Here is an 18,260-nt window from a genome sequence, read left to right as displayed (position 1 = left end):
CTGATTTAACTTTTGGGCTAATCTTAAAATGACAGAAGACTAAACTTAATTTTGAGGACCTTCTAACAAGCGTAGGATAAGATGAAATAATTAACACAATATGTGCTATTTTAGAGCTGCAGCTTCACCAGTTATTTACTTGTTCCATTTCTATATTTGAGTTTCTTCTCATGCTAAATCTTTATTTTCATAAAGGCTTATGAAAATTTTGGTGAAAAAATGTTGCTGCTTTGGTACAGGAATGGAGCCTCTTTTCCTGAGCTAGATAACTTGGTGAGTATTTTCATTCATTTTTCATAGTACACTTAGTCAAACAAACGAGGTGTCATCAAGAGTATACTTTAGGGGACAAAACTCTATTTAAAGATGTCAGAACTGAAGAGCATCTGTATTCACAAATGAGAGAGAAGGAAGAACTTAGAATCATCGCACTTTGTAGTGATCCTTACGAGTGTTATCTTCAGTTCAACATAGTAATACATTCCATCCAATCATGTACTTTGAGAGATGGGGAGGGTCTTAAGTCATCCAACATAATGCATCAATTTTACAAATGAGAAAATGAATAGCATTTTATACTTGGTAAATAAAGGCCACATCTTCCTTTATGAGCACGCAACATATCAAGAACCTCTGACATCCACCATAGAGATGAGAGAGACAATTAAGCAAAAAGGAAGTTAAACAACCCAAAGTTCACCAAAATCTTGGACCATAATCCTAGACATATATAAAAGGAAAATTTTCTCCAACATTTTCTTTAATAGCTTTCTTGTGTAGTCTTTCCTAAACACAGTAGCTTCAGCTGTTATTTACCAAATAGATAAATTTACATTTCTGCCTGTTTCTTCCTATTGTGACCAATCCTTGCACATAAGTGATTTTTTAAAAAAGATTTACTTTATTTATTTGAAAGGCAGAGTTTCAGGGACAGGGAGAAACAGAGAGAGAAGTCTTCTATCCACTGTTTCACTCCCCCAAATGACCACAATGGCTGGGCCAAGCAGAACCTAGAGCTGGGAGCTTCTTCCGGGTCTCCCATGTGAGTATAGGGTTCCAAGATTGGGCCATCGTTTGCTGCTTTCCCATGCATGTTAGCAGGAAGCTGGATCTGAGGTGAAGCAGCTGGGACTCGAACTGACATCCATATGGGATGCCAGCAGTGCAGGCAGCAGCTTAACCCTTTGCCACTAGGCGGCCCCCATAAGTGATTTTTAAATGGTAAAATAATAATAGAAAGAATAGAAAAAGAAGGAAAAATAGAATTCTGGAATATTTCTGTTTATTTATTATAAGCCTCTATTGATGGATGTCTGAAACTCAGAAAGCAGTGCTAAATCCCGGCTTTGGAGTGTGTGATCACAGAAACTGAGGATACTCTATACCGTGAATGTAGTCAGACATAACTGTGCCTTCCTAAACCAGTCTGGCAAATGGAAACTCAAAACCATCAATATTCCTAGAGTTTGGTAGCCTCCTAATTTCTGGTTTTCACATTCTTGTACTGCGCTCTATCTCCTCTTGCATCATTGCTCCCCCCTCCTTACTTTACCTTTCATTTTGAGTGGATCCTTCTGTCAGCTTGGACTAGCACCAGGTAGTAACTCCATAATCCTTTCTTAACATAAACTAACAAGGCTGCAGTGGCCCTTTTATTTCTGTAACTCTTCTTCACAGACAAGGGGGCTAGAACCTATATGAATACAGAGTGGCCTGAGCATAATTATTCCACAGTCCAAAAATAAAATTTAGCTTTGTGTTCCAGGTACCAAGTGGAAAAATGAAGATTCTCCTGACCTTTCTAGGTCTGCTTGGTAATGCCATGGCTATGCCCGTGAGTATTTTTCAGATTGTAGGCTTTCTCTTTCTATGCTTGGGGACAAGTGTTGAGCTCATTTCAACTGCTGTGCTGCATTTGTCACTGATATGCTCTCATTTCCAGATGCACATGCCCCGAATGCCTGGATTTAGCAGTAAAAGTGAGGAGGTATGTATATTCAGTGTCAGGGAAGGAGCTTTCTACACGCCCTTCCTAGAAGTTCATTAAAAACAAGAATATTGGCAAACTTTCTGACACATAAACTTTCTCATGAAAGACATGTAAGGAGGAGAGTTGAAAATCTTAAACTCCAAATCGAAGCAAAGTAGTAATTTCCCCCGTGTCATCCTTCCCAAATGCTTCAATATTTCTTGTCAAGGTAAATGTGGATTTGTGTTAAAATCTAGTTGACATTAGCTTTTTTTGCTGACTTTTTAAGCTACGAAATATAGCCACTACTAAGGATCGAAGTCGATGTTTAAAGACATGAACATTTTTTACATCACTCATATCAGGGGTCAATAGACAAATTCAATACACATCAAAAAGAATCATCATGTTGTTGTGGAGCTATTATCCAATCATAAACTCCAAATGAACAGAATTGAAAAACTTCAAAGTAGACCACACGTTTATCTATCATTCTATAGTGATACTGACTCTTCTCAAAATAAAAATCTAACTTAAAAATTAAAGTGCCTTAAAAATTTTTAAATGCACTCTTAGTTTAAATGTATGTATAACAACTAGTGAAAGACATTATGACCACTGTGATTTAAAATCAGAAATTAAACTTATTTCTTGTGATTTGTGAGTGGATCGAATAAAAAATTTTCACTTTGTGCCATATTAATGGATTCCTTTGGTTGCAGATGATGCGGTATGGTCCATTTCCCTTTATGAACTACCCACATGTAAGTTCCTCTTTATCTTATTTCTGAGGATTTCTTGTTTATATTCAGATAGCTACATTATAAGGTTTGTCTTAGCTAAGTAGACATCAGTAGCTATCCCTATGCGTTATTTACAATATAATCATAACAGTTTCAAGAGGGAAAAATCATCCTACCTGTCCCCTCACCCCAAATTTTCCCCTTACACATTATTATTGCTCTTTCACGTAACTCGAAGTCATTTATTAATTAATTATTAAATCTAGAAAAAATTGGTTCCAGGAAAAGATCATACAAGTAATGAACACAAAAATTGCTTAATAAATATAGTTTGGGAGTAAATTTTATTTTATCTTAAAAGCTAAGACTAAAATTGTGAAATAAGCTTTTTATCTTTTAACTGAATTTGGGCTGTTATTTGTCCCTGTGTTTTAATCTTTGGAACAAAATAATGAATCAATTATCAGTTGGATTTTTTTTTTTTTTGCACATAACTTTTCTGTCAATGTTGTTGTATTATTGTGCTATCATACACTTTGGATTTTTGTGGCACGACCATGAGGGCCAAGGGTGGGGGGGAGCGGGAATTGAGGATTTCATTGATTTCTCTTAATTCTTTTCATTTAAATCACTTTCTTTTAAAGACCCTGACTTAAAATCATTTTCAATTTCCTCTCACTCAACTTTTTACTGATGTAACTTTTCCAGCTTTCACTCTTGGTTGTAATTACTGAGTGTGATCTGAAATTTTCACCAACTTAATTGTCAAGAAATCCTGCATCTTAAAAAGGACTTGCAATTTTACCTTCCATCAACTCCCAAAACATTGCACTGGGACTGGTGCTGTGGCGTAGCGGGTAAAGTCGCCAGCTGCAGTGCCCACTTCACATATGAGACCCAGCTGCTCCACTTCTGATCCAGTTCTCTGCTGTGACCTGGGAAAGCAGTAGAAAATGGCCCAAGTCCTTGGGCCCCTGCACCCATGTGGGAGATCCCGAGGAAGCTCCTGGCTCCTGGCTTTGGATTGGCGAAACTCCAGCCATTGCAGCCATTTGGGGAGTGAACCAGTGGATGATAGACCTCCCTCCCTCCCTCCTTCTCTCTCTCTCACCCTCTCTACCCTTCTCCCCCTTTGCCTCTACCCCTGCCTCTCTGTATCTCTGCCTTTCAAGTAAAATTAAAATTAAAAATTTGCACTATATTATGGGTACATCATCCAATAGTTAGAGACTGATTAATAAAGACTGCAGATAAGAGAGTGGTGTTAAACCAGGAGAGAAATGTTCATATAGAGACTAATGTTGTAAGACCAATGTCAATTCATAAATTAGAATTTTCAGATTAAAGCTACTTTTGCTTACCTGTCCAACCTTCCTGTTGTGAATATTTTGATGATGAAAATGGAATTACTAGGAATTTATCAGAAACCAAAAAGTATAGGCACTATACCCTCATGCTAGAAGGTAGAGAGAGCCAGACTGCAATGTGATTTCCATGCCTTTTGCTACTCTTTCAGATGTCACCAATGGGCCCTTATGGAAATGGTTTCCAATTCCCTCAGCAGTTCCCACCGTACCAGATGCCTATGTGGCCTCAACCACCACCTAACATGTGGCTCCCACCAAAACCCGCAGGATTCAGACGCCAGAGCAATACTGACCAAGCCCAAGAGACCCAGAAACCCAACGAGACTCAGACAAAAACAGAACAGCAGCCTGTAAACCAGCCACCTACCCCAACTCCAGCCAAAGAGGAAACCCCGCCAACTCAGGTGAGGCTTATTCAGAGAAATTCCACATCTGAGTTATCAGTGGCCTCAGAGAGATCTGGAGAGTCATGTCCTTCCCTCCCCTCCACATAAACACTTCCTCCAAGATGCAATACAGGTGCTATTACATGGCAATGCAAAATGTAGTTTGGACATTTATCCAAAATGCCTGGAAAGTCATTTCTAGCTTTGTCTGGTTCAAAATTATGCTAACACCATAGCCTCCAAGAATCTCCTTCTGAAATACAGAGTCAACATGGTACAATAACATGCACACTAATATAAGAATCAACAAAGATTCTACTCCCAGCTCTTATCATTTATATGATCTTCATCAAATCATATCTCCCCATAAATAAACCAAATGGCCTCCAAATACCTCCCAGATCTATGATGCTCTAAAACATTGTTCTGAAATTAACACTGCCTCTAGTACTTCAGGACAACATAACTGTAGTCTTGACACAAAGCAAGAGGTACAAATGGTTTTTTCAGATCTCGTCCTGTGTGGAGTCTCAAAAATAAATGGCTTTCAGTTATTTAATATCAACCAGCACTAGATATGTAGGAAACACAAAACTGAATAAAAAGACACTCCTGGATTTGAATCCGGGTTTCGATAATTCCCTTGCCTTGAGATTTTGGACAAGTGACTTAACTTTTCTCAACCTCAAATTCTTAGGTAACATGAGAATGATAGTAGTACATATCTTCTATGGTTATATGAGTATAAAATGAATTTAACAATATAAAATGCTCAGCACAGAGCTTGGAACATAAGTATTCAGTAACTCTAATTGCTATTATTGTCATTACAATTATCATCTCTACCCTAAAACACACACACAGTTTAATGTAAAGAGAGATATAGACCACATATGATTCAAATAATTTTATTTAGTTGGTTTATTTTGTTTTTCATTTATCCTTATCATTTCCACAAAACTGTGATTCTTTCTCTCTAGACATTCCCACCATTCAACAATGGACTATTTCCCTATCAACAACCACCATGGCCATTTCCACAGGTAAGAATTTTTTTTCTTTATACTAAAATGAAAAATAATACTACCATGTTTTATTTTAAATCAATATCAGTCCATGCACTCTACTAAATCATATATGGCATTCTATTAGAGAGTATCTAACAAAATCATCACATCAGTCATTATGCAGGAGAGAGATAAGGAATTTTCAAACGGCTTTTTTGCTCAGACTAATTAGTGGCATGAACCCAGCTTAAATCATAAAAGAGCTACTAATAGCTTAGAAATAAGTTAACTTCAGAGGTTTATACTATTTTATTACTATTTATCCATTTTCCTAAGAGATTGGAAAATACTAAGATGACCCTCATTTAATGTAATGAGGAAACTGGGACAAAATGGAGTTTGAAAACCATCACATGAACTATGGTTAGGCTAAGATCTCTTATTATATATTATTGTTTCTAGCCATAGGTATATCATCCTAAAGAATCTTATAAAATTATGTTCATAACAATTCTCAAATAATTCCTTAAATTCTTAAAATTATTAAAATAAATCAAAACATTGAAATTGTATCGTAGGCATTAGAATATGAATGACAGGGGTCAGCATTTAGCCTAACAGATAAGATACTGGTTAAGATGCCCATATCTCATATGAAGTACCAGGTCCAGAACCTGGCTACAGCTCTTCACTTCAAGTTCCTGCTAATGCAGACCTTGGGAGGTATCAGTGATGACTGAAGTCACTGAGTTCTGTTACCCATGTGGGACACCTGGATTGAGTTCCCAGCTCCTGGCTTCAGCATGCAGGCATTTGGGGAATGAAGCAGCAGATAGGAGGTGTGTATGTGTCTGTGTGTATTCAATAAATAAGTTAAATAATTTTTACAACAAATAAAATATTTACAATATCATATAATCTCTATTGTTAAATGTTCTAATATGGATGATTCAACCACAATAGCACTGAAATTCTCTCTCCTCCCACCTGCCCAACTCCCTCTCCCACATCCTCACCACTCCTCACCTCCCCACCCTTCATCATCCTCTGTGTGTGTGATTGAAGAGCAAGGAAAATGGGGGGAGGGAGTGTTAATGAGTGTTGGAGGGGGTGGGGTGGGGCATTCCTAAACACACAGCCATACAGGGAATTTTGAGTAGAATAAGCCAGGAACCAGATGACACCTTTGTTTTTACCAGTATTCACTGATGAATCATAACTCTTAATAGCTACACTGTGAGAGCTAACAACTCAAAGGCCACACACTCGCACTGTTACCGCCCTGTCACTGATTTGAGCTAGTTTAAGACACCTTGAAGCTTACACACAAGGGGTAGCACAGAAAGTGGTTCTCTTGTGTTCATTTTGTTTTTCACCTTGCAGAGGATGCCACCACCAGGTTATGGACGTCTCAGCAATGAAGAAGGTGGGGTAAGTAAACAGCGTTCCCCATCAGGAACAACAATTTAGTAGTCTCTGTTTTGTGACCCACATCTAATATGAAAGACAAAACCTAACACATAAACCCATAGCTCAAGCTTCAAAGATTAAAAGAAAAGTGAAACAATAAAGACAGTGACCTAGGCAGGCGCCATGCCTCACTTGGCTAATCCTCCACCTGTGGCGCCAGCACCCCGGGTTCTAGTCCCGGTCAGGGCGCTGGATTCTGTCCTGGTTGCCCCTCTTCCAGGCCAGCTCTCTGCTGTGGCCCAGGAGTGCAGGGGAGGATGGCCCAAGTCCTTGGGCCCTGCACCCGCATGGGAGACCAGGAGAAGCACCTGGCTCCTGCCATTGGATCAGCGCGGTGCGCCGGCCGCAGCAGCCGTTGTGGGGTGAACCAATGGAAAAGGAAGACCTTTCTCTCTGTCTCTCTCTCTCTCTCTCACTGTCCACTCTACCTGTCAAAAAATAAAAATTAAAATTAAAAAAAGACAGTGACCTAAAAAAAAAAGTGACACATCATTTCTTCTTCTGCTCCACATGTATTGAAATCTCTCTCCCTCTCTCAGATAAGAAACTTTGTCAAGGTTGATGCTAGACAGTGATAAACAGAAAAGGAAGTATAAGTATGTTATCCTCAGTAGTCATCTAACTTCCCAGTTGTACAGAAAAATTGAAGGTCAGAGAAGAGAAATTACTACTTAATTTCACTTACTGAGCTAGTGGATGATCTAAACCCAGAACTCACATCTTTAGAGACCCTGTCCAATTGCTTTTCCCCATATCAACAAAAAGAATCAAATGTGTCACCCAGTAATATACCTGTAAAATACTCTGGCACTGTGTCAACAGTCATTTTAGTGATTCTGACATAGCACCCCAGCCTTGAAGCTTACTCTCTGTTTTCCCCTAAATGTATGATATGGCCTCAGTGAAATGCAGGGAACTGATAGGTTGGCAGAGGGAAGAGAGGGCTAGGTTTTTCTTAAAATAATTGCATTAAAGTCTACTATGTCACTAATGATATAAGATGCTTTCTAAAACATCATTCTGAAATAACTCCAAATAAAAATGAGTCAAGTAATTATATGCAACCTAGACTGGCATTTCAAATTTTCATAAACATAATGTAAGAAAGTAAAACAGAGCAACCAGGTAGTTGGCACAAGTATGAAGAAGTTAAATTCTTCCTCTTGGGATACTACCTGATTTCCTGTATGATGTTGGAGATATCACTTCACCTATCTCTCTCATCACCTCTATCTGCAGATGGGGATAAAAACATTTTTTCTCCAGAATGCATTTGTTTTTAAAGAAAAGCTAAATGACCTAAATGCTTTACAAATGCCTAACAGAGTGACAGAGCTCATGATGATGAAATCATCCATTAAATGAAAATGTACCAAGCACTTCTCACTGTGGTAGGTACTGGAAAGCGAAGATGGAAAACATAATTTTTTCATTCAAAAAGTTTCTGCGGGAGAATCCCAGGAAAGTAAGAAGCTGAAATTCAGTGGGATGATGGTTATGATAGAAGTCTGTATTGCTGTCAGCATCTAGAAGTACAGTCCAGTTATGGCCACAAAAGTCAGGACACAAAGGTAGCAGTCAAGCTGAGTTCTGAAAGATGAGTCGAGTTTGCCACAAGAGATTAAGTGTACAGGTGGAAGAAGTTTTGATGTTAAAGAAGCCACGATGCAAAGGTACTGAAACACAGAGAATTTAGCATCCAGAAAACTAAGAACAACTTGATTTCAATTGCATAAAGTACAGTGGATAAGAAATGAGGCTGACTGTAATAGTTATGGCACAGATTATTTCTTTGAAAGATTTAATTATTTGAAAGTCAGAATTATACAGAGAGAGGAGAGGCAGAGAGAGAGAGAGAGAGAGAGAGAGAGAGAGAGAGAGAGAGAGGTCTTCCATCCGCTGGTTCACTCCCCAATTGGCGGAGCTGCCCCGATCCAAAGCCAGGAGGCAGGAGCTTCTTCTAGGTCTCTCACACAGGTTTAGGGACCCAAGGACTTGGGCCATCCCCCACTGTTTTCCCAGGCCATAGCAGAGAGCTGGATCAGAAGTGGAGCAGCCAGGACTTAAACCGGTGCCCATATGGGATGCCAGCACTGCAAGCATCGGCTTTACCCACTACGCCACAACAACGGCCCCAATTATTAAAAATTATTATATGTAACACTTAATTAGGCATTTGCTAAGTGCCAGGCACTGGGTCTTATATATTGGACATACATTGGACTTTCATGACAATCTACAAAGTCAATATTTTATTATTATCTCCATATTACAAATGAATAAATTGAGATTAGCCCAGAGTCACACTACTAATATTAATAGGTAAGGATTTTTACCCATATCTGTCTAGAATCCCACTGTTTAACATCAAGATGTGCTGCTTAATATGTCATTCTGGCTGGCGCCGCGGCTCACTAGGCTAATCCTCCACCTTACGGCACCGGCATACAGGGTTCTAGCCCTGGTCGGGGCGCCGGATTCTGTCCCAGTTGCCCCTCTTCCAGGCCAGCTCTCTGCTGTGGCCCGGGAGTGCAGTGGAGGATGGCCCAAGTACTTGGGCCCTGCACCCCATGGGAAACCAGGAGAAGCACCTGGCTCCTGCCTTAGGATCAGCGCGGTGCGCAGGCCGCAGCGCGCCAGCCACGGTGGCCATTGGAGGGTGAACCAACGGCAAAGGAAGACCTTTCTCTCTGTCCCTCTCTCTCACTGTCCACTCCGCCTGTCAAAAAAAAAAAAAAATGTCATCCTAAGGGGTTTAGAGTTTATCCAATAAGATAAGAGAATCTTTAAATACATACTACAGCAGAAAGTGGCAGGATTCCCACTTACCCACCCCAAGCCTCCACAACTGTGATGTAGTGGCAAGGCAAGAGTAGACGATCTGGTAGGTAGATTATCTAGTAAAATAAATAATCCATCAAAACCCAGGGAGGATTCACAGTAGCCAGCAGGAGCACTATTGTGAGAATTCAAGAATACTGAGGGCTCCAGTTGCACAATCGGTAGCACATGGTACTTATAAAAGTACTGAGGTTAACAGCAGAGGGGACAAGGATGAGAGTTTAAATTCCATAGGGCTTGGCCATTAATTGTCTAGGAACATAAAAGACAGAGCAGAAACCTGGGAAACTGAGTAAATATTGATAAGAGTTGCTTAGATATAAATCACCAGAGAAAGAGGTTTGGAGGAGAGGGGCCCAGGTATGGGTACAATCAACTAGAAGTAATAATGAGGCCAACAGAAAAAATGAGGACAGAGGATGGAATTCCTTAAAAACAAACAAGAAACCTTCAGATTTAGGATCCCCTAGGAAGAGAAAACTGAGAAGTAAAGGACAGAAAATGTTCCAGAAGAGAAAGCCACAAGACTGTAGAGTCACACAAACCAAGGAGTCAAATTTCGAGAAAGAATACATAGCCAGTGGTGGTAAAATAAGCAAGTGGCTTGATAAGATTTCCCTATTACACAAAAAAATTCCAGTTAATATCATAGGGAGAACCCAAGAACAATTATTGATTTCCAATTTCTTTCCTACAGAATCCTTACTTTGGATTTTTTGGATATCATGGCTTTGGGGGCCGCCCCCCTTATTACTCAGAAGAGATGTATGATGATATTGAAAAACCCAAAGAAGAAGATCCCCCTAAAGCAGAAAGTCCAGCCACAGAAACGTCAGCAAACGCAACAGTAAATGAGACTAATTCTACCCAACCAAACGCTGGAGGGAGTCAGGGAGGAAATGACACCAGTCCAGTAGGAAACGGTGCCCCAGGGCAGAACACTGGGAGCAATCCTACAGCTCAGAATGGAGTCAACCCATCCCCTGCAGTTAATACTTCAGGCCAGGGAGCACCCAGGAGTCAATTCCCATGGAGACCAAGTCAGCCAAATATTTATGAAAATTATCCAAATCACAACACCCGAAATTTTCCTTCAGAAAGACAATGGCATCACACTGGTACTGCTGTGGGGCACAGACCAAATGGGCCTTTTTACCGAAATCAACAGGTTCAAAGAGGTACTCAATGGAATTCTTTTGCTTGGGAAAGCAAACAAGCCACACGGCCAGAAAATCCAACTTATCGCAAAACTTTCCATTCCACTACCAGAGGCTATTATACTAATTATGCAGGAAATCCAGCAAACTTTAGAAGAAGGCCTCAGGGACCAAATAAAAATGTTATAGGAACCAATGTTGCCTCACTGGGTCCCAAACAAGGTAGTGTCGGCCACAATGAAAAAGTCCAGAATCCAAAGGAGAAGTCAATAGGTCAAAAAGAAAGGACTGTTGTTCCCACAAAGGATACAACTGGCCCCTGGAAAAACTCTCAGTCTTATGGAGTGAATAAACGATATTATAAACTGCCTTGGTCTGAGGGTAACATTCAAGGCCCAAATTTTAATTCTATTGGTCAACAAGAAAATTCTTATAACCCAAGAGGAGATTCCAGAAGAATCCCAAATTCTGGTGTACAAATCCAAAGCCAGAATTTGCCCAAAGGGATTGTTTTACAGCCAAAAAGAACTCCATATGAGCCACAAACTAATCAGCCAGAATTAAAGCACAGAACTTATCAGCCTGCATACCCTAAAGAAATCCCTACTTCTACAAGAGAACATTTTCCTACTGGAAGAAATACTTGGAATCACCAAGAAATCTCTCCACGCTTTAAGGAAGATCCTAGGTGGCAGGCAAAACGTTTACCTCCTTCTCCGCCTCCTTCTCATGGCTCTAGAGGAAGTGTTTTCTTCCAGAAATACAGCCCCTATGATCCCAGGGAAAATCCGCCTTATCGTAGGAGCAATATGTGGGGTGAGATAGTTGATCCTCCTAGTACTATGCGGCAACCAGAAAATCCAAAGTACCCCATGAATACTCCAGACCAGAAGGAGACTTATAATGAAGAGGACCCTATAGATCCAACTGGAGATGAAATTTTTCCAGGGCAAAGTACATGGGGTGAGGAAGAGTTGAGCTTTAAAAGAGATCCAACAGTTAGGCAGTATGGAGGTGGACAATATGCCTTAAATCAGCCAAAGGAAATTTTCCCTTATCCAGCAGATAATCCATCAAAACCTAAGGAGGATTTTCCCTATAATGACTTTTACCCCTGGAGCCCAGATGAGAATTTCCCATCATATAATACAGGTCCCACTGTAACCCCACCTATGCAGAACAAGGGTTATTATACTACCAGTGCTGCTGAACAAGAAGAAAGCACTCTATTTCCATCATGGAACTCCTGGGACTACAGTTTTCAAGCTCAAGAGGAGAAAGAAAAACAGCCATATTATAACAGAAATTACTGGGATCAGGCAACAAATTTACAGCAAACCCCAGCTAGTATACCAGACCTGAAAGAGACTCAGCTCTATTACACCAGTTCCCCAGCTGGGCTTCAGAAAAACCCTGTGTGGCATGAAGATGAGAATTTGAATTATGGCATGCAAATCACTAGTTTAAATTCACCAGACAGGGACTATTTGACTTATTCAGATTTAATCACTCAAAATTACCCATCAAGTCAAAAAGAAATACATTTATATCACCAAAGCCAGCGGGGTCCCTGCTGTACTGGAGGCTCCACAGGGCCCAAGGACAACCCACTGTCTCTACAAGCCTACACATCATCCTATGGTCTTGCGCCAGAGGAGAAACAAGACACCAATCCTCTATATACAGAAAGTAGTCATACCAATAATCCAAGCCCTATTGTCTCCCCAACAAGCATTCTGCCTGGCCAAAGAAACAGCTCAGAGAACAGACTTCCTGGAGAGATCCAAAGCCCAATTTCTTTCAGAGATGATGTGTCTACTCTAAGAAGGAATATACCATGTTCTATGAAGAATCAACTGAGCCAATTGGAAATTATGTCCAATTCCCCTCAGTCAAAGAATACACCTTGTCTTAAAAATGATCTTGGAGGAGATGGGAACAACATTGTGAAACAAATGTTTGAAGGCAATCAGCTCAATGAGAGAACTGTTGCCCTTACACCTGAGCAGCTCATTATGGGTACACCTGATGAAGGTCCCAGGCCAAAAGGTATCCAAAGTGAAGTCCAAGGAAATGAGAGTGAAAAGCAACAACAAAGACCACCAAGAATCCTGCATGTACCATGCTTTGGTTCCAAATTAGCAGACCATCACTCTGTCAGCACTGGAACTCCCTCTACCAGTGGAAAACAAGACCCAACTGATGGGGATCTAATTATGCCTACTGGAAATCCTGGTACATCAGTTGGGTTAGCTACTGGAGAACAGTTTAAACATATAAATGTAAACTCATTTAATGCAAATGAACACACTCCATATGAATCCTTTCAAACAGGAACCAATCCACAAGACCAGGTACAAGACTGCTTATTACTTCAGGTATAGGGATTATCTAACCAAGAATCCCTGGGAAAGGAAAATAACTGACATTCAATATCAATGGTTTCCAAACATTTTTTCCAAGACTTCATTATCTGACCCTCCTACTTACCCTTAAGCTTATCTTCCTCTCAGAAATAGAAATAGTGGGGCAGACATTGTGGATTAAGCCACGACTTGGGATGCTGGCATCCCATATCAGAGTGCCTGGGATTGAGTCCCGCCTCTGCTTCTGAACCAGCTTCCTACTAACACACACCCTGGGAGGCAGCAGGTGATGTCTCAAGTACTTGGGTCCCTGCCACCCACATGGGAGATCTGCATGGAGTTCCTAATTCCTGTCTTTGGTCTGACCCAATCCCAGTTGTTGTGGGCGTTTGGGGGAGCAAACCAGTGAATCTATCTGCCTTTCCCTTTCCCTTCCTCCCTCTCTGTCACTTTGCCTTTCAAATAAATAAAAATAAATAAAATTTTAAGAAGAAATAAAAGTAAGACCCAGGTGGAACTAATGATTTTGGACCACTGGAGGTGGCTACATCCAATACTATCAAAATTACTGCAGATCTACAAAAAGGCAGGCAGGCTGTGATCAATCTTGCCTTGCAACTTGGAAGACACTTGTCTGGATTAGTTGTTTTTTTTGTTTGTTTTTGTTTTTGTTTTTGTTTTTTGCTTATCCCTCCTTTTTCTGTCAAAGTTGCATACTTAGAAAATTGTCTGATTTTCCTAGACTGGAAGATGAATGTCCCATGTTGCATATGCAGATCTACATGTTGGTATAACCCTAATGCACTGTACATTTTTTCTTGAGTTGGTCTTTATCAGGTTTTATTCCTGGTTTACATTCCCTTTTGGCTTTTTTTTTCTTCTATTGCCTCTACTTTACCATTTCCTTTCTTACCATCCTTCCTTATTCTCTGTCCCCCAGAACCACCCTATATTTAGCTTTCTACTTTTCCACCCCTTCTTTTGTTCCCAGTGTCAATTCTTGCATTCTAAGCTAACTATCTTTAACTACCATTAGTCTTTCCTTTAAGTTTATATTCTCTGTTATGTCTTCCTCTATTCCTATCATACTGTCTGTCTCCTAATGTGTCACTCGTCCATTAACCCCTCTCTTTGCTGACTCCTTCCTTCCCTTCAATTCTTTTTCCCTGCTATGCCATTTTCATATCTTAACACTGCATGTCACTTTCTCCCTTTTTATATCTATTTTCTAAACTCTACCTAAATTTTTTCTTGACCCAGCCTAACCATCATTGTGGAATATATTTTGGAAATAGTACTGAATGATATCTACTTTTTTTCTTATGGTATCTACAAGGTAGACACAGCTCAGTTAGAGAAACACATTCATGGAGAAGGGGAGACAGGCTAGTTACCAGAACTAGCATCCTAGGGGAAAGGCTTAGGAAAGCAGCGAATGGCAAATAGAAGAAACTGCCACTCTGGGACTGAACATCGAGAAGAAAAGACATGGACTTGCCACATCCTGTTACCAGCTCGGAATCTGCAGGGTCTATGGGAGGCATTTTGGAAAGTACTCTTGTAAACAAATAAAACACTCACTATTTAGTGTTTTATAACTATTGCAGCCTATGTGATTCACCATATATGCTACTACTAATAACTCATTCTTCATATCCTTGTAGAATTATTCAGACACACTTTCCTGGTGCCTTGATTACATAGTGTAAATTATTTTGTAAAGTAGTATGTCTTGCTTAAACTATATCCAGGTTTTTATTATTTTTATTATTATTAATATTGTTAATGGAATTTTGATCTGTTCTTTGAATATTCCTAATCTAGAAGAGAAAATTCTCAGAATTACATAGAAAGTTTCCTTCTAACTCAAAGGAATCTCTTTGGAGAAAATTTGGGGAGAGATTTCAAAAGATCTCAGAAATTTGGGGAAATACCATATTGAGAACTTGAGGAGAAAAGGAATCTTGCCTTTGAGTCTTCTAAAGTACCTAGCACAGTGGTTTTCACATAAAAGGTATTCAATAAAGGTTTATTACTTGGCTGATTTTTGAATGGCTTTCAGAGCTCCCATGAAAAGACCACTCTGTTTCTCCTGTAGTGAACTGTCTGGGATGCTGATTGAGGCACCACTTTCAGTAGCTTGATATATTCAGCAACATTTGATTTATAAAATTTCAGATGACCTATGCAATCCACAAGTTGTTTAATGTCCTCCCTGCCCCACCAGTCTTATATTTTAAACACATGTTGAAAATCATTAACTTATTCTCTAAGAATTACCCACTCAAAATAAAACTACATTTATTATTATGTTTCACTACTTTTTTCAATTTTTTTGGAAATCTCAATATGAATACTTTCATTGCAAAACACTCTCTTCTTATATTACACCAAAATATATGGGTCACTCGGTGATTTTGGCACATAAGCTGACACTTCTGAGTCTATGACAGGCTACTACTTAAATTAACATCTGAGACCTCGGTAATGCAGAAAGTAAGCCAAAAATATCTACTGAATTTGAGAACACACAAGTAGAATAAAAAGAAGGGGAACTGTTCCTGTAGAAAAAGACTCTTCATCCTATCAGCTCAGGAACGCTTTGGAAAGCCTGCATCTTCCAGACCCAAGTTCCTCCCAGTAAAGAAATCATTTATTCTATGTGTCCTAGATAAGCTATTGATAAAGCTTTTAAAGTCTGCTTTAAAGTTAAGGTAGGGGTGAGCATTTGGCATAGCAGTTAAGATACACAACCCAAACTAAAGCACCTGTGCTAGAATCCCAGCTCCACTCCTGATTCTAGCTTCCTGCTAATGGGCACCCGGGCAGTCAGTAGGTAATGGGTCAAGTACTTGGGTTCCTGACATCCACATGGGAGACCTGGATTGATTTATTGGCTCCTGGCTTTGGTCTGGTCAACCTCTGTTTGTTGCAGACATTTGGGAAGTGAACCAGTAGATCTGCCTGTCCCTGTCTCTGTATGTCTCTCTGTTTTCAAATAAACAAATAAACTTTTTAAAAATAAATTTAAAGTGCACATGGTAGAGATGGGGAGATTCTGAACATGGTCTTCATTGTCTCGAATATCCCTACCCTTGACTACTGCTTCGTTTCTATGACAAGTTCCTATGTCTAGGGGTCATGTCACTTGCTGATTCTAAAACAGCTGGTTATAGCCTACAATGTCTTTAGTTGATAATGTAAATAAAGAAGAAGGAAATGGTATCTGAGGACTACATGAACATGAGATAATCCAGGAAGCCTCATACACACCTGTCTTACAGGCTTCCCTGTTGCACAGCCTCAGACTTCTCTTCGTTAACAGTACCCAGCTGGCTGTGGGAAGTCTCGCACAGCCTCAACTCTATGTTGGAAGCAAAGGAAGGAGATGAAATGCGGGCTCCAGCAAACTCTACACAAACTCAGCCTAGTAGCCACCATAGTTGAGAGTTGTCCTCTGGCTTTTTGAGGCACCTAAAAATGTAGAAAATGTTTTACATTGGGTTACTTACATCAGTCTTAACCTTAAAAGAAATTGATAAGAAATTACCTGTAAGAATTTTAGTAGTTGTTTTTTTAGATCTCTGCCCATTTGTTTCTTCTTCCCTTGCTTACTTATCCCCATCTCCTTCAGTCATGTCCTTAAGAAACCCAAAGAAGATCCATCTTGTCTCCAGAAAATCAAACTTCTCTACCAAGAACCAAAAAGGGAACCAGAAAGGTTGAACTTAAAAGCAGCAGCTCTTTTCCCTGCTTCACAAAGCCTCAAGGTTTTGCTGTGACTCGAGCCAATGGCTAATTAAAACCCAGCAGAAAGCCACACTTGATGGAAAACAGGTGGTCATTGTTTTAAAGCAGAGGAGAGCGTTTGCTTTCGTCCACCTGTCTTCCTTGCCTCTGCACCTCACCCCTAGCCTAATGATGTCAGCTGCTGGACATTTTTCTTTCAATTTGTATTTATCAGTCAATTTCATTTAGAAACATGTCTCAGCTGGTTGCAGGCAAAATTCTCTGCTGGAAGAGGAAAATCTCCCAACAAAGAAGCACGGAGGAGGCCAAGATGTCATTTGACACACATGTAATTGTGAAACAGATGAAGCTGCTGCCAGTGCCCATTACCTGCCCAGTTAAGGTCCTCTTGCCCTCACCTGTCTGGACACCTAGCACTTTCAGTTCTGAGCTTCATCAGAGCCTGGACAGTAATTAGCTCTTAGCTAATCCAAATAATCATATATCATTTCTTTCTGCACTGTATAACTTGGCAAAAACTTTTTTTCTCAAATGTTGACTAATACATAGTCCTCCCAGATCATGCACCATTCCCTAGAGTGAGTGTAGGGGCCAGTGTTTTTAGCACAGCAGGTTAGGCTGCCACTTGCAACGCTGGCATCCTACATTGCAGCACCGATTTGAGTTGGCTTCTCCAGTTCTGATCTAGATCCTGGAAAAGCAGCAGAGGATGGACCAAAAACTTGGGCCCCTGCCACCCAGGTGGAAGGCTCAGATGAAATTCCTAGTACCTGGTTTACACCTAGCCCTGACCTGGCTGCTGCAGCCAGCTGGAAAGTGAATTCGCAGATAGAAGACCTCTCCCTCTCTCTGTCACTCTGCTTTTAAATAAAGAAAATAAATCTTAAAAAAAAAAAAAAAAGGACTGTAACCATGGCATACCTGGAGAACGATAATGTGATAAAATTTTGTTTGCAAGAGACCTTACCAGTCCTTCCATTGTTAAACCACATGGACAGCTGCCTCCTTTAATCAGGGCTCAGCCTGGTCTGACAGTGTTCCCTGCCATACTGGTCTTTCACACGTTTTGATGCACATATGAAACTTGTTAAAATGCAGATTACCATTTTGAAGTTTTTTGTTTTTGTTTTTTTGACAGGCAGAGTGGACAGTGAGAGAGAGAGACAGAGAGACAGAGAGAAAGGTCTTCCTTTGCTGTTGGTTC

The 18,260-nt window shown here is 40.1% G+C and overlaps 1 protein-coding gene across 1 annotated transcript; it reads left to right on the top strand.

Moving 5' to 3' along the window:
- Window positions 1–219: 219 nt before the first annotated feature.
- On the top strand, window positions 220–14,224 carry ENAM (enamelin). The gene is made up of 8 exons (XM_002717035.4): window positions 220–273; window positions 1,766–1,834; window positions 1,943–1,987; window positions 2,692–2,733; window positions 4,229–4,483; window positions 5,446–5,508; window positions 6,856–6,903; window positions 10,481–14,224. Exons 1-8 carry the CDS (start codon window positions 220–222, stop codon window positions 13,322–13,324), a joined length of 3,420 nt encoding a protein of 1,139 aa, XP_002717081.3. The 3' UTR covers window positions 13,325–14,224.
- Window positions 14,225–18,260: the final 4,036 nt, after the last annotated feature.

The sequence above is a fragment of the Oryctolagus cuniculus genome, chromosome 8 (genome assembly GCF_051225735.1).
Source record: "Oryctolagus cuniculus isolate XC-2025 breed Fujian yellow rabbit chromosome 8, ASM5122573v1, whole genome shotgun sequence".
NCBI lineage: Eukaryota > Metazoa > Chordata > Mammalia > Lagomorpha > Leporidae > Oryctolagus > Oryctolagus cuniculus.
Note: the sequence above shows the minus strand (reverse complement) of the source record. Positions and strands in the feature narration are given on the sequence as shown.